General features: G+C 31.7%; 2 protein-coding genes across 24 annotated transcripts in view; one reads left to right on the plus strand and one right to left on the minus strand.

Annotated features, from left to right (window-relative positions):
- LOC141451742 (uncharacterized) overlaps nt 1–7,297 on the plus strand; it is a 72,043-nt gene extending 64,746 nt beyond the window's left edge. For 11 of the 12 annotated variants that reach the window (XM_074123348.1, XM_074123345.1, XM_074123346.1 and 8 more), the window contains 7 exons: nt 863–1,263; nt 2,148–2,379; nt 2,687–2,773; nt 3,294–3,446; nt 5,194–5,341; nt 6,114–6,700; nt 7,055–7,297. In XM_074123348.1, coding sequence (XP_073979449.1) covers nt 863–1,263; nt 2,148–2,379; nt 2,687–2,773; nt 3,294–3,446; nt 5,194–5,341; nt 6,114–6,682 — 1,590 coding nt within the window. In that variant the 3' untranslated portion in view covers nt 6,683–6,700; nt 7,055–7,297. Of the gene's footprint in view, nt 1–862; nt 1,264–2,147; nt 2,380–2,627; nt 2,774–3,293; nt 3,447–5,193; nt 5,342–6,113; nt 6,701–7,054 lie in introns of those variants that run through there. The other variant, XR_012457074.1, reaches the window with a different exon arrangement.
- A 68-nt stretch (nt 7,298–7,365) lies between these two features.
- The window catches only part of LOC141451744 (anoctamin-7-like), a 132,321-nt gene continuing 126,953 nt past the window's right edge, over nt 7,366–12,733 (minus strand). For 10 of the 12 annotated variants that reach the window (XR_012457080.1, XR_012457077.1, XR_012457083.1 and 7 more), the window contains 7 exons: nt 12,638–12,717; nt 12,300–12,545; nt 12,054–12,185; nt 11,759–11,900; nt 11,305–11,488; nt 10,723–10,926; nt 7,366–10,160 (listed from right to left, as the gene is read on the minus strand). The gene's annotated coding sequence lies outside the window, so the exon portion shown is untranslated. Of the gene's footprint in view, nt 10,161–10,722; nt 10,927–11,304; nt 11,506–11,758; nt 11,969–12,053; nt 12,186–12,299; nt 12,546–12,637; nt 12,718–12,733 lie in introns of all 12 variants that reach the window. The other 2 variants (XR_012457081.1, XR_012457079.1) reach the window with 2 other exon arrangements.

Consider the following 12,733-nt stretch of genomic DNA (forward strand, 5'->3'; position numbering starts at 1 on the left):
ATTTTTCTACAAACACGTGTGACGCTGCAATCGAAAGAGAAGGCTTTACGCTGCACAGCTGTCGGTCGTTAGGGCGATTTGGCGCATGCATAGTTCTTCTGTAGTAGCATCACTCTCGTTATTTAATAGCCACACCTCGTATTACTCCGAAATGACACTTTTAGGAGAGAAAACTGAAAAATGCATTCAGTAATAATAATACATAGCTTTGTGTATAATTTTTCTTGAAAAATCGGAATTATAACAATACATTTAATCGTCCTTTGCACTAGACCCAGTGCCGTCGAAAGATGATTCGTACTTTTGAGGAAAGACTACCAACTCAAGAAGGGCTCTAAATTGAATTTTCCTAGGGAAAGAAGGGAGATTGGTATAATTCCCTCTGAAGTGCCATTTTTCTGAAATGTTCTGTTGCGACAATTTTAAGAAGGATGAAATGTGTGTTCAAATTCTGAGTTTCCGAGAAAAGTCTATAATCAATAGATCGTTCATTTTCTCGAAAATGGTTCCTACGCTTTTCTGTAGAGAGACAATAATACCAAGTTTTTAAATATTAGAGTCACGTGGATTATAATTTTTTTTAATCACTGATTTAAGGCAATCATTCGGGAAAAATTTGAGTTGAGGCTTCCCTTTAAGTTACAGTATATTGTAATTTAAGGTTACACAATAGTGGCTAGAATTAAATTTGACTCAAATGTTTTTAGTTTAAAGAAAGTTTCTGAGTTTTGAGAGTAGAAAGAGAAAGTCTTGTTTATTCTCACTAAATTTTATTTATTAGTCATTTAATATAAAAATCTGAACTTACTAAATTCACCATTTCCTTTTCTGAGTATTTATATTAAAAATATATTTTATATAGAAAGAAAAAATGGCTGAAGAACTAAAACAGAAGAGAGCTTCGAAGAGAGCTTCTAAGAGAATGAAGTTTGACGAAAAGGAAAAAAAAGAAAAGAAGCCAAAAGAGGAGAAAAAGGAACGTCGTGGGAAAAAGAGGAAGAAAAATGCATCAGTGATCAGTACCAAAGTGCCAAAATTTTTTTCCAAATCAGGACTGGCAATAAATGGGAAAGCTGACAATAATGATACGGCAGACAATGATGAACCACCAGAATTTGTTATAGATTTAAAGAAGCTGACAATAGACAAAAGAGATATTCTAACGGCTAAAGTTGATCTTCTAAAATCATTGGAACCAACTGGTTTTGAAGCCAGAGTTACATGTCTGGTGGAAACTAGTATGTTGGATAAACCATTCACTGTGTAAGGTTTGGCGTGGCCAACTATTTTTTTTTATACTCTTATTCCTTTTTACCTCCGATTTAATTTAGAGCTGAGGAATATTCGTTAGCCAAAAATCAGTAGTGGTCTAAATATAAATGTATGCTATAGAGCAGTATGGTTTAATAAATCTCCGCCGGTTAATTAGAGTTTGACAGGCTTGTCTTCATTTCAATGTAATGTTCGTAGTACAGGACAGTCTCTTGTCAAAGTTTAGGAGTAACTAAAAAGTATTAGGCGCCACGGTAGCCGAGCGGGTTAAGAGGCGAGACCTGCAAAGCTAATATGCAATTGTGGTACTGGGTTCGATTCCCCGTCTTGGCTTTGGATTTTATTTAATGGTTAAATGAGAAATAGTAAAGTACGTTTGCTATTCGCCTCCGTCCACGGCACCTAGTAAATGGTAGTTGGACGTTAAGTCCCGCCTGAAATAATAGGCGATTACTTTACTAAAAAGTATTACTGCAAAATTGTTGCTTTTTGCTATCTTGGCTGCTATTTGGCTTTTTTCAATTTCATGTTTATATTTTAGTTATAATTTACTCTCAATTTTGAACCAGTCTCGAAACTGTCCTAGTTTAAGAAAAAAATATTATGGTAAGCCTATTATTAATACAAATCGTATCTGGAAAATTTGATTACATGGTAGAAAAAGTCGCGTGAGCTTTTCACATTAAAAGAAATAAAATTAATCAATTCTTATTTGATTTTTATTTCCTCTAATTTTCAAACTTCATGCATCCTATTATATTACTGGCAATATTGCCAATTTCTGTGTATGTATCTGCCATTAGCTGGCCTTTACCATTAACATTCATCAGTACAAGATTTCTTGCATTTCTTCTATATCATCTTTATTGTTACAGGCGTCAAGAAGTCTTATACTGTAACGTAATATGCCCGATTACAATACCAAATATGATTGTAAGCACGGCCGAGGAAGGATCGGTTTTAAATTTTGGTGCAGTAGCTATTGGCACTAAAGCCAGGAAATGGGTTCATGTTCATAACACAAGCGGCCATACCATTTTCGTCAACAGGACTATTTTGGATACGAATGGCCTTTTCTATTGTCCATTTACGATTTCCCGTTTTGATGTAAGTCCTCGTTAACTTTATAGATTAATTTCATTTTAAAGTATTCTTAAGTTATTATTGAGGATAATAGTTTCAGTTAAGTTCTTTTTTCGTTTCATCTCCTTAAACCTAAAAAAAATGTATTTACTATTTAAGAGTAAGTGTTGATTTACAGTAAGAAACCTATATCTTGTTTTATAAAAATTGGTAGTACAAAATTTAATAAAATAAAATTAAAAGTTATTAATTTATTATTAGTTTTGTTTTAGATTAAAATATAAAATACACATTTTAAAGAATTATTTAATTTTCAATTACGATCAAACAGGCATTGAAAAATTACAGAGGTATAATGGTAGAGCCTGATCATACGCTGGAACTTCCAGTATTCTTTCAGCCTCAACAAGAGCAGACAGTAAGTACATGTCGTTATAATAACATAATGATATCTCAGTTAGAAGAAATAGTTAATAATATTTTCTAAGTGTAAAGTTCACAAGTAACAAGTCTGCTTAGCAGATTCACGGCAAATCGTGGGGTCAGTAATAGTTCCCAAGAAATGAGTTGGGAATACCTATAAGGAATTATATGAACGCTAACTGACCAGCCGAGGCAGAGTTCTGTAGCATATTTTAGATTGATCTATATACAAGACTAAGTATATATTTTTGTGTGTATATCTGGTTACCCATACATGAACATACATAAATCCAATCGGCTTATTGTACTGAAAATAATAAAGATGAACTAAAAGAAACAAAGGTAGAGTTGCATTAACCGAGTATCTAAATAATTTGACGATAGATGAAAATAATTAGCAATTTTCTGCACCTAATAAACTTTAAACTGATTGCTTAAAAATCGGAAGTAGTAATAGCCAGTTTTGGATGAAGAATTCTTTTAATTATTCTCATTTACTATCCTCCTTGTTACAGGAAATGAGATTTTTTGAACTGATCTCAGATAATACAGTAATTCAGTTGAAGGTAACTGGCAAAGGTGTGACAGCACATTATTCAATCAAACCGCAGTTTTTGTATGCTCACTTAAGCGCAGCGTTTGAAGGAAGAGAAGATCTTGTTGTAGTTGTAAGTGTAGTTATTTTATTATTATTTTCAAATCATTTTTGAAAAAATCACTGCGAGAGAAATTCATTTTACAATAAAGCACTTATACAACATAGTATGTTGTACGATCCTCAGATCTATTGCTTTCTGTATCACAAGCAGAATGTAATGCGCTATAAGTAGTTTTAGCCTGATGATCTTGCATTGGCCATCAGAAGGATCAGTAAAGTTGTTTCATTCGGTCTGTTTTCCGGACACATGTATACACTTCTCTCTTTACTCTCCAATATTTTCACTTGGGCCGTTACTAAAATTTCCTCAAAATTTGTCCCACCTGTTTTTGAGGTGTATCAGGTGATTCATATTTACATTTTCCATTTTCTTGGTTCATCTCCTTTTCACAGTGTTCGTCCTAATTTTCGTTTTGTATCATTGCTAGCAGTTCGTTTATGCAAAACATCTTAATGATGATGAGTGGTCACCTATGTATATCCTCTTTCTGAAATTTTAATCACATTGATGCTCCCTACAGCTGTCTATCTTAATAACGTTGTGGCATTAATAATTACTATTGTCATTTACAGCACTACTTTTTTCCAACTTGGATGACCTCTCATGAAGTAGGGATCTTTCAAAACTTTGCAGACTAGGTTAGATTGATTTCACTATAATTATTTGTTTATATTCTCAAGTTTCCCAAGCACTGCCTTATGAGTTTTTAGTTCGCGCAAATCTCCTTTTAAGAGAGCGAGGGAGTAGAAGTGTCATTACCGCAATATCTACAATATAAACTATTTGGCGATTTTTTGTCCCATTTGGCCCATTATGCACCACTCTTCTATCGTTTAATTAAATCGTATTTTGGCTGATTTATAATACTAAGTGTATGAGAATACTTATCATATTAAGATCTATGATGGTTAAATTATATTCCTTATTCATTCACAAAATTCTGTTAATTATTTTATTAAAGACACCAAGTTAAGATCACTGAGGTCAAAAAAAAAAAAAATGAAATAGAGATCCTGAGATCATTTATATAAATAATAGGTGTTAGTATTGTTAATGTTGCTAAATTGTAAATTGAAATGTTCAAACAATTCTTTGGAAGAGCATAGGTTACCTGGTAAAGAGTAGAATAATTCAGGCTAATTTTGTGTCTTAGTCATCATTTTTTACAATCATCTTTACTGTTTTCATTATTCATCCTATTCATTTAAGTTTATTTTAAATTCAAACCGGGCATCCGCGTTACTAGGTCATGTTTATATTCGCATTATGTTAACCAGGTAGATAATATGTGTACAAGCTCCACCAATTTCCCATAACTGTTAGCAAAGCCGTATTGTTATAAAATCTTCTTTTAAAAAAAAGATTTTGTTATTAATAATGTTCTGCTTTTTACTAGGTAACCTCTATTAAGTAAAATAATTTCATATTTGGACATAAATGGACTGTACAGCTACTACAAATTCCATGGTTTCCACAAATAGTCTGCCCCCTCGAGATAGCAGACCTTAGAAGCTTTCTTTACCAGCAGCATCGACATATCGTATGCATATCCAGGAACGGTTGCGTTCTTCTTCCCAGCTGTGTCCCGTTTCTCTGTTGCTGATCAAGAATGTAGCTTCCCATTAGCGTTAAGTGTTATTCGTTCCTCCATGATATCTTTCGAAGTTTAAAACTGAATTATAGAATAAAAAAAAAAAATGTTTTAAATGAATGCACAACAAAGCTGATTATTATTACTTTTTTTTTTGTTAAATAGATCGAGAACGATTGTGACGCTCCACTATCATTTTCGTTTAAACAATTATGCACCCGCGCAGGATATGTAGAACAGTTGGTAGTACCAGCCACAGAGCCCAGTCTTATAGAAAGAGATAAAGAAGATGAAATAGAGAAAGAAAAACAAGGTATATTTACGTAATTTCCCTTTTATTTATCTTTATTTTTCATTACATCATTGTGCTCCAAGGGAGATCGCTCTCCACCACCCACATTGGTTGACTAGGGAAGTTCAAAGAGCGATGGTAGCTGGCAGGATAACCATTTCCAGATGTCAGTGCCATTCATCCCTTAAATCTTAATGTAGAGGTAGGGGGATGTTTTTCCTTCAACGTGTGGTTAATTAACCTGGCTAGTTAATAGAGCGGATAGTCTCGGCAGTCAAAAGGTAACCATTCCAGCGTGCCTAATCTCTGCCAAGTGGCAGTGATCCACTGCTAAAGTCCCATTCTCTTCCAAGCCCACGTTAGACCGAAGGCTAAAAAAAGCTTCTCCCAGGGAAACCTGCAGCTTTTAAGCCTCCGTTGACAACACAAGTCACCTCTGTTTCATCCATCCATCCATCCTTCTGCGCGGATAAAACTGCAGAAGTATTACTTGACATGGCACTTTTATTGGATTGGGCTGTCCTAGAGTTTGTGAGTTCGCTAAACCAATAATAGTTCACACTTATCAGCTATCTCTAGGTGTAATGTGTTAGGGGATCAGTGTAGTGTATTGTTTGTGTTGCTGAGCTGAGATGCCCAGTAAGTTATTCAGTTAAGTTGCCTTTAAGAAAAGGCGTTCATCCCGTACAAAAACCTTCTTCAAAACGAATATATTTAAAAAAAAAAAAAAAAAAAAAAAAAAAAACTTTACCTTTCTACATTTAATGCATGAATTTAATTTTGTTCCATACAGGTGATAAAGAAGATAGAAGAGATACAGCTGAGAACAAAAGAAAAAAGAGGAGAACAACGATTAAAAAAGAAAAACCAAGTAATAAACATGTTGAATATTCAATGGGCATCTCAGAAAATTTGATCAGTTCAGTTGAAAGTAATTTTGAAGAAATAAAAACACCAAAACCATTATTCCTCTTTCCGGATGTAATAACTGTTCAGCCAAGAAGTAAAGAAAAATTTAGTATAGAATTTTTAGCACCACCTTTGCCAAAAGTGGAAGATCTTGGTGAAGAAATAGTACAAAAATTGAAAGAAAAAACACAACAAAGATCGAAGAAAAATAAAGGACGTCTGCACAAGAAAGGACTTCTTGATTTGAAACATGAGATAGCAATGGCTTTGGAGAAATTGGAGAAGAAAATCTATATGACAGAAATAAGATTGTATGTGGGCGACGTAAATCATGTATTGGATTGGACTGTGTTTGGTTACTGTGAGAAAGAAATTGAGGACGAACCGAAGCAATCAGAAACCTCAGGAAAGGAAGAAGCGGTGAAAGCCAAGAAGAAGAAGTTTAGGAAGTAGAATAACAATGCGTATCATGTAAGTGTACATGAACAATTACTTTGCACATTTTCTCTTCTTTAAGATCGCCTTCAAAACCAAGAGGCAAGCCTCCTCTATTTTTTTTTAAATGCTTCCACTGCACTCGAGGTCCTCTTCGCCTCCTACGACCTCTCAAGTACTCATCCTGTCCCTTCTTGTCTATTTAATCTCTACTTAAGAAATACATCTTCACTAATGCAACCTTATCGTAGCATTCTCCTTTCCATTGTTAAACTAAATAAACTAAAAACCTTATTTTTATAGAAATTTTGAAACAGATTGTCAATTTCAATGAACAAAATCATCTAAAATGATATAACTGTGTTTTTGATAAATTATATAATTTTGTAGGTAGGTAGACTTAAATGTTTGACTGACTGAAGATTGAAGGTTCCAAAGTTCAAAAATAATGCTTTTTAGAACTTACGATACAAGTACAATACAAGAACAAGAATAAAGAAGCCAAAGCTGGCAATGAAATTCACTTTACAGGGATTATTAAATTTAAGTAAGCTGTTCTGGCACTAGGGGCTGGCTTAATTTATCCTAAAAATGTACAGGTAAATCTATTGCTTTAATACACATTATACTAAACAGAACAGAGAAATTTTATTTTATGTTTTACGTAAAATAGTAATAACATTACCCTGAATAACCTTGGGGAAAAAAATCAGTTTTTTTCAAACAATTAGCAATCACAGTTCAGTTCAAGAACGTTTCTAAAGCTTTACATACATCCAAAGTAGTAAGGTCCAATATTTATTTTCCTTTTTTTAGCTTATTTTGTTTGCAGCAAAATGCCGTTCAATTTCTTTGATATTATTCGTTGTAGTAAGGCATGTTTAGAGTATTCCCTAACCGGACTCTTAACATCCTGGTTAGCATACTTATAAGAAAAGACTACAACATAGAATTCGGATTATAACAGTCTACTGGACACTATTATACATATCACATAAAAAGGTCTGTGACGTCTTAATAAATTCTAAAAAATAAAGAACATTAATGCAGTAAAATTACTCAAATGATATCAATGAAATATTAATGAAATGATGGGTACTTGCTGATTTGTGTACCTTTTGGCGTTTAATCAACCATTATACTTAACTTTTTAAACTGTAAGTTTTTGTTAAGGAGAGAAAGTTTAATAATTAATTGTATTTTACTATTAAATGGAATACTTACGTTTTTACGACATATTATGTGAAAACATACATTATGAATCGTTTATAGTCCCTATCTTGAAAGACATTGTATGTCTTAATTTCTTAATTTGTAATAACTCTACATTTTATTATTTTTCAAAAAAGTTTTCGAAACTACTTATTTCTTAGTAGACTAGGTGTAAAAAAGTAATTATAATAAAATGAATATTTATATATGTAGATTATATGACTAAACAGTGTATTTTTTGGTTAATAAATCACTCAAAATATAAATTTTTTATTTTAAAAACCCTTATCATTAATGTTTATATTATATTAATCAAGAACAATTTAATAGATTATTTAATTATTTACAATAAATAGAAGTGCAAGTCTTATTTCTTTCAACATTTATTTTATTCAAAGAATAAAGAACAAAGAAACGAAAATAGAAGAAGAAATAATGGACAAAGCAATAAATTATGTGATAGGTACTGCAACCTGGGAGCGATTGAATGAACTAATTAATGAATTCTTTTTATTTTCTTGTTTTTTCTCATTTAATCGTTGTAATTAGCTTTTTTTAATTAAATAAAACTCCTGTTATGTGGTATTATGTTTGTATTAATGAATTCTAATAGAATTAGTAAATAATAAATTGTATTTGTTTAAAAAAAAGCAATAAATGAATGTTCCTTCGACAGAGAGCATTTTGACATGTAGTTTATATAAGTGGGTTAAATTCGCAGGGCGGGAGGGTGGGGCGTTTAGTTTTTTTAGTTAATTATATTTTTCATTTAAGAACCTTATGTATGATTATAAGAATCCTCTATATAATTATTATTACATCAATTTTCTACCTTCTAAATTACTTTTATTTAAATTTAAGACATATTATTTGAAGCGACTGTCCATTAATTGATAGATGATACTGAAGGGAATTTTGTCATTTTGATACATTCTCAGTTATTATATCAACCTTCCTAATTATCTTTTAACTCCCTTTCGAACATGTCAGATAGATTTAGAGCGACCAGCGACAGAGAGATGTATGCTCCACTGTCTCATAGATGATACTATAGGAAATTCTTTATTACAGTTGTAAATATTAAAGTCCAGTAGGTACTGCTCTCTAGTGGTCATTTTTGGAACTAAAGATTTATTTGGAGCGACAGAGAGATACACCCTCCTCGGCAACATAAATGGTACTGAAGGATATTCTTGGTTACAGTTGCATAAATAAAAGTCCAGTAGGTACTGCTCTCTGATGGACATTTTTGGAACTAATCAACGTTTATCACAGACTCATTTAGAGAGAGCTGCGACAGCGAGATGTATCCTCCCTCGCAACACAGATGGTACTGAAGGGAATTCTGTCTTACAGTTAAGTAAATAGAAGTTCAGTGCATTCTAGTGGCCACTCTTAAAACTACAGTTTTACATATAAGTCCAGTAGGTGCTGCTATCATGTAGCAATATTTGGAACTATTTAATTTTACTTTTATTCTGATTTAAATTTATTTTTACAATTTCAACAGTTTTTGAATTCATCCTTCACAATGTGATTGATTAATTTCTGAGTTTTCACAGTACTTTTTTTTTATAAGTTTAATAAAAATTAAACTATTTTTGACTGAGGCTAATACATTGAAGCTGAAGTTCCAAATGTTATTAATATTCACAATCTTTTGGAACTGCCTCAATCAACAATATAATAAAAATACTTATATTTAAAAAAAAAATTATCTTGTGCAAGATGAGAACTGCAAAAATAAATTACTGAGTGGGCTTCGTGACCAAACTTACAGTTTATATTATTAATCAGCAAGTTCTAAGCATTGTTCTGTCGTAACGCTTAAAAAAGTTTCAAGCACGAAAGATAGCTGAGCTATAATGCTTACAAATTATTATACTAAGCTTATAATTAAAAATATCACTTTATCTGAAAATATAGGTAACCCTAAATCATTGAATAGTAAAACAAAAAAATGATTGCTATGACTTAAAACATTATTTTAATGTTACTTGCTCAATATATTCGGAAACAATAAATTACCCATCAATTTAAACAATATTTTTACCATAATTATCAATGAAAAATTTTATTGTTCCGATAAAACTTTTATTAAGAACTGTTGGTAAATCCAAAAATAATAAAAATGAATTTCGTGAAATACAAAACATGAATTCTACATACCTATGCGATCTAGCGGAGAAACTAAGAACTATTTATTCTTACGTTGTTGTAGACTTTGCCGGTAGATCGCTCTGAATAGTTTCTGCCACTTGGAAGAATCGTCATTTTCATATGCCTGCAATTTAAATTTTTATAATTGAATTGACTGTGATTTTTCTCTAGATTTTTTTTAAATATTATACTAAGTATACGTTACTACGTTAATAACATGGCTACTGTAGCTTTATCTATTAAACTTATCACTTTTAAAAGCTAACGAATCTTTGTTCAGCAATTTTAATTTACTTTTTCATTTAATGTTAGTTTCGCCATAAGAAAACAATTTTTCATTATATTTTCTTGAAAGAAAAATCTAATTTAGGGCAATATTATTGAAGAAAGTTCAATAATTATCCATACTGCGTTTGGGTATCACTTATTACAGTAAATTCATTAAATGTAACTGAGTTAAAACTGCAAGCTTAATATGTAAATTTTATTTATTAAAGAATTTAAACCGTTTTATCAATAATGAATTAAAATTCCATGCATACCACATAAGGTTTAACTGACATTTAAACTCTCTTTCAAATAATTGAATCTTTTCTCATTCTAAAGAGAAAGATACAATTTCGGTGATAAAATGGTTTTATTTTCAGTTATAATGCTTAAGACGTGTTAATGAATGATAAGACTACCTGATGAACAACCGCTTCAAAGACTGTAGTCTCCAAAATTTGAAGAAGAGTGGTAGTCTCTTTATCTTCTACAAGAGAAATGGATGCGACTCAGCACAACATAAGCGGACGTATTGCTTGATGAAAAGAAGGGCCTTCAAAGTAATCATTGTAGATGAAAGCTGTGCTGTACTGGGGCTTCAAGATGGCAAAGGGATGAAAGATCTGTATTCATAAAAAAAAAAAAAAAAAAAAAAAATTAATACCTCAAATGATAATTTGAAATGAATTCCTACTTATGTAATTTCGTAGCTCTAAGCATTTTTTTAACTAACCTTTTTTTCAATCATTTTAAGCTTGTTTCAACCAAACTATGTATGTTCCATTCACTTTTAAAGCAACCTTTTTTTGTAAAATTAAATTTAAAAATATCCGAATATATAGGAGAGAGGAAGGAATAGACCTAGGCCACGTGTGGGCCACTAATTACTTTATACCTCAATCCAATCTTACTTTCCGGGTTTGCACTAGTTACTTCTAAACCTATCAGTCTCGTTTAGTTTCGTTACAAATTCTATGGATGTAATAATAAGATAAGATTACCTGAGTAACAGCTCCATATGATATTGTGTTTGGTATGTAGATTTCCTTATGTGTTCCCTGACTCTAATATTCGAAGATATTCGAATCATCTAACGTTCGGGTGGAAAAGCTTCTGGTTGTAAATAATTCGCCCTTAAGGATGGCTGCTTAAGTCGGCAGAGGATTCAGATCCGAAAGCACTGAACTATACAAAAATAAAAACTACAATCAAAGTTTAGAGCTGTATTTGAACTGAATACACTCTTAAGTTAATGAAGTATTAAGTTTTTAGTTTTTTAACTAATCTTATTTAAAACGGATAAAATATTTTTTGATATACATATAAAGTACGCCTATTTCAACAAATTGAACCAATTTCACACAATTTCTTCGATAAAAGGTTTAATTTGTTCGAAAATTATTAAAATTTACTGTAATTAATTTATAACAAAGTGCAAATAACTAATTGACTTACCAATTATTATTTAAAAAGTAGACTCAATGCTGAACAACTTCTAAAATGTCTTCCTCCTTATATGTTTCTGAGTTTCATCAAGAATCAAAAGAAGATTATTTAGATCATGAAGCTTTTTATGTGAAGACAAACTACAAGTCTCCTGAATAAGAAAAAAATTAATGTAATTATAACTTTATATTAAGAAAGATCGAGTCGTTTCCAGAAATACTGCAAATAAATTCAAGAATTACTTTTAAATAAATATTTTTACTGAATTTATTAACTGATTTTAGATTTGCATTTTTATACTTACAATTTAGGTCATGAAAAAATTAGATTTCACTCTGGGTAAAGGTTGTGAATCTCTGCTTTGTCCTTAGATTTCACAGTATTGCGAGAATGGCAAATTATGATTTAAAAAGGCCTATTGAAGCCAAACTTTGTACTAAAAAGAAATTTAAAGAAATCTTAAAAAAAATAACTGAGAATGTACTATTTTCCCTTCTAGCACCTGGTTGATGTATCCCAGTAACTTGATGGGAACAATGTGTGTAGTTACCGTCAAGAACGTGAAGAAATGGCTAGTCCCGCCTACGGCCCTCATGATTCCCAGTTGCTGGATGCTTAGCCCTATAAATCACCGTTCAATGATCTTCACATGAGCCTTCCTGGTAAAGCTGCACAAGTCCTCAGTTCTAAAGCTCAGCTTTTCAATGCTATTGATGGAGTGATAGCTTTTATTCTTGCTTAATTACACAATAAGAGCTTTTCCGTTCTTGTATAGCTTCTTTTACGATACATTCATCTAATTTGATGAAGAAATTAATAGTTAATATTAGGATAGGATCAAAATCTGTTACCTAATAAGCCTACCAATGTTGAATTCATCATATCTACCCAAGGAGTTGAAGTGTCTGGACGCTAGTAAACGATTCGCTTTCCTGGACAACTGCCCCAGTCCCATTGGTGTACATTTCCTATTATACAAAAAAC

This window comes from Rhodnius prolixus, unplaced genomic scaffold (assembly GCF_049639745.1).
Source record: "Rhodnius prolixus isolate KJV_2025 unplaced genomic scaffold, Rpr scaffold_14, whole genome shotgun sequence".
Taxonomy (NCBI): Eukaryota; Metazoa; Arthropoda; class Insecta; order Hemiptera; family Reduviidae; genus Rhodnius; species Rhodnius prolixus.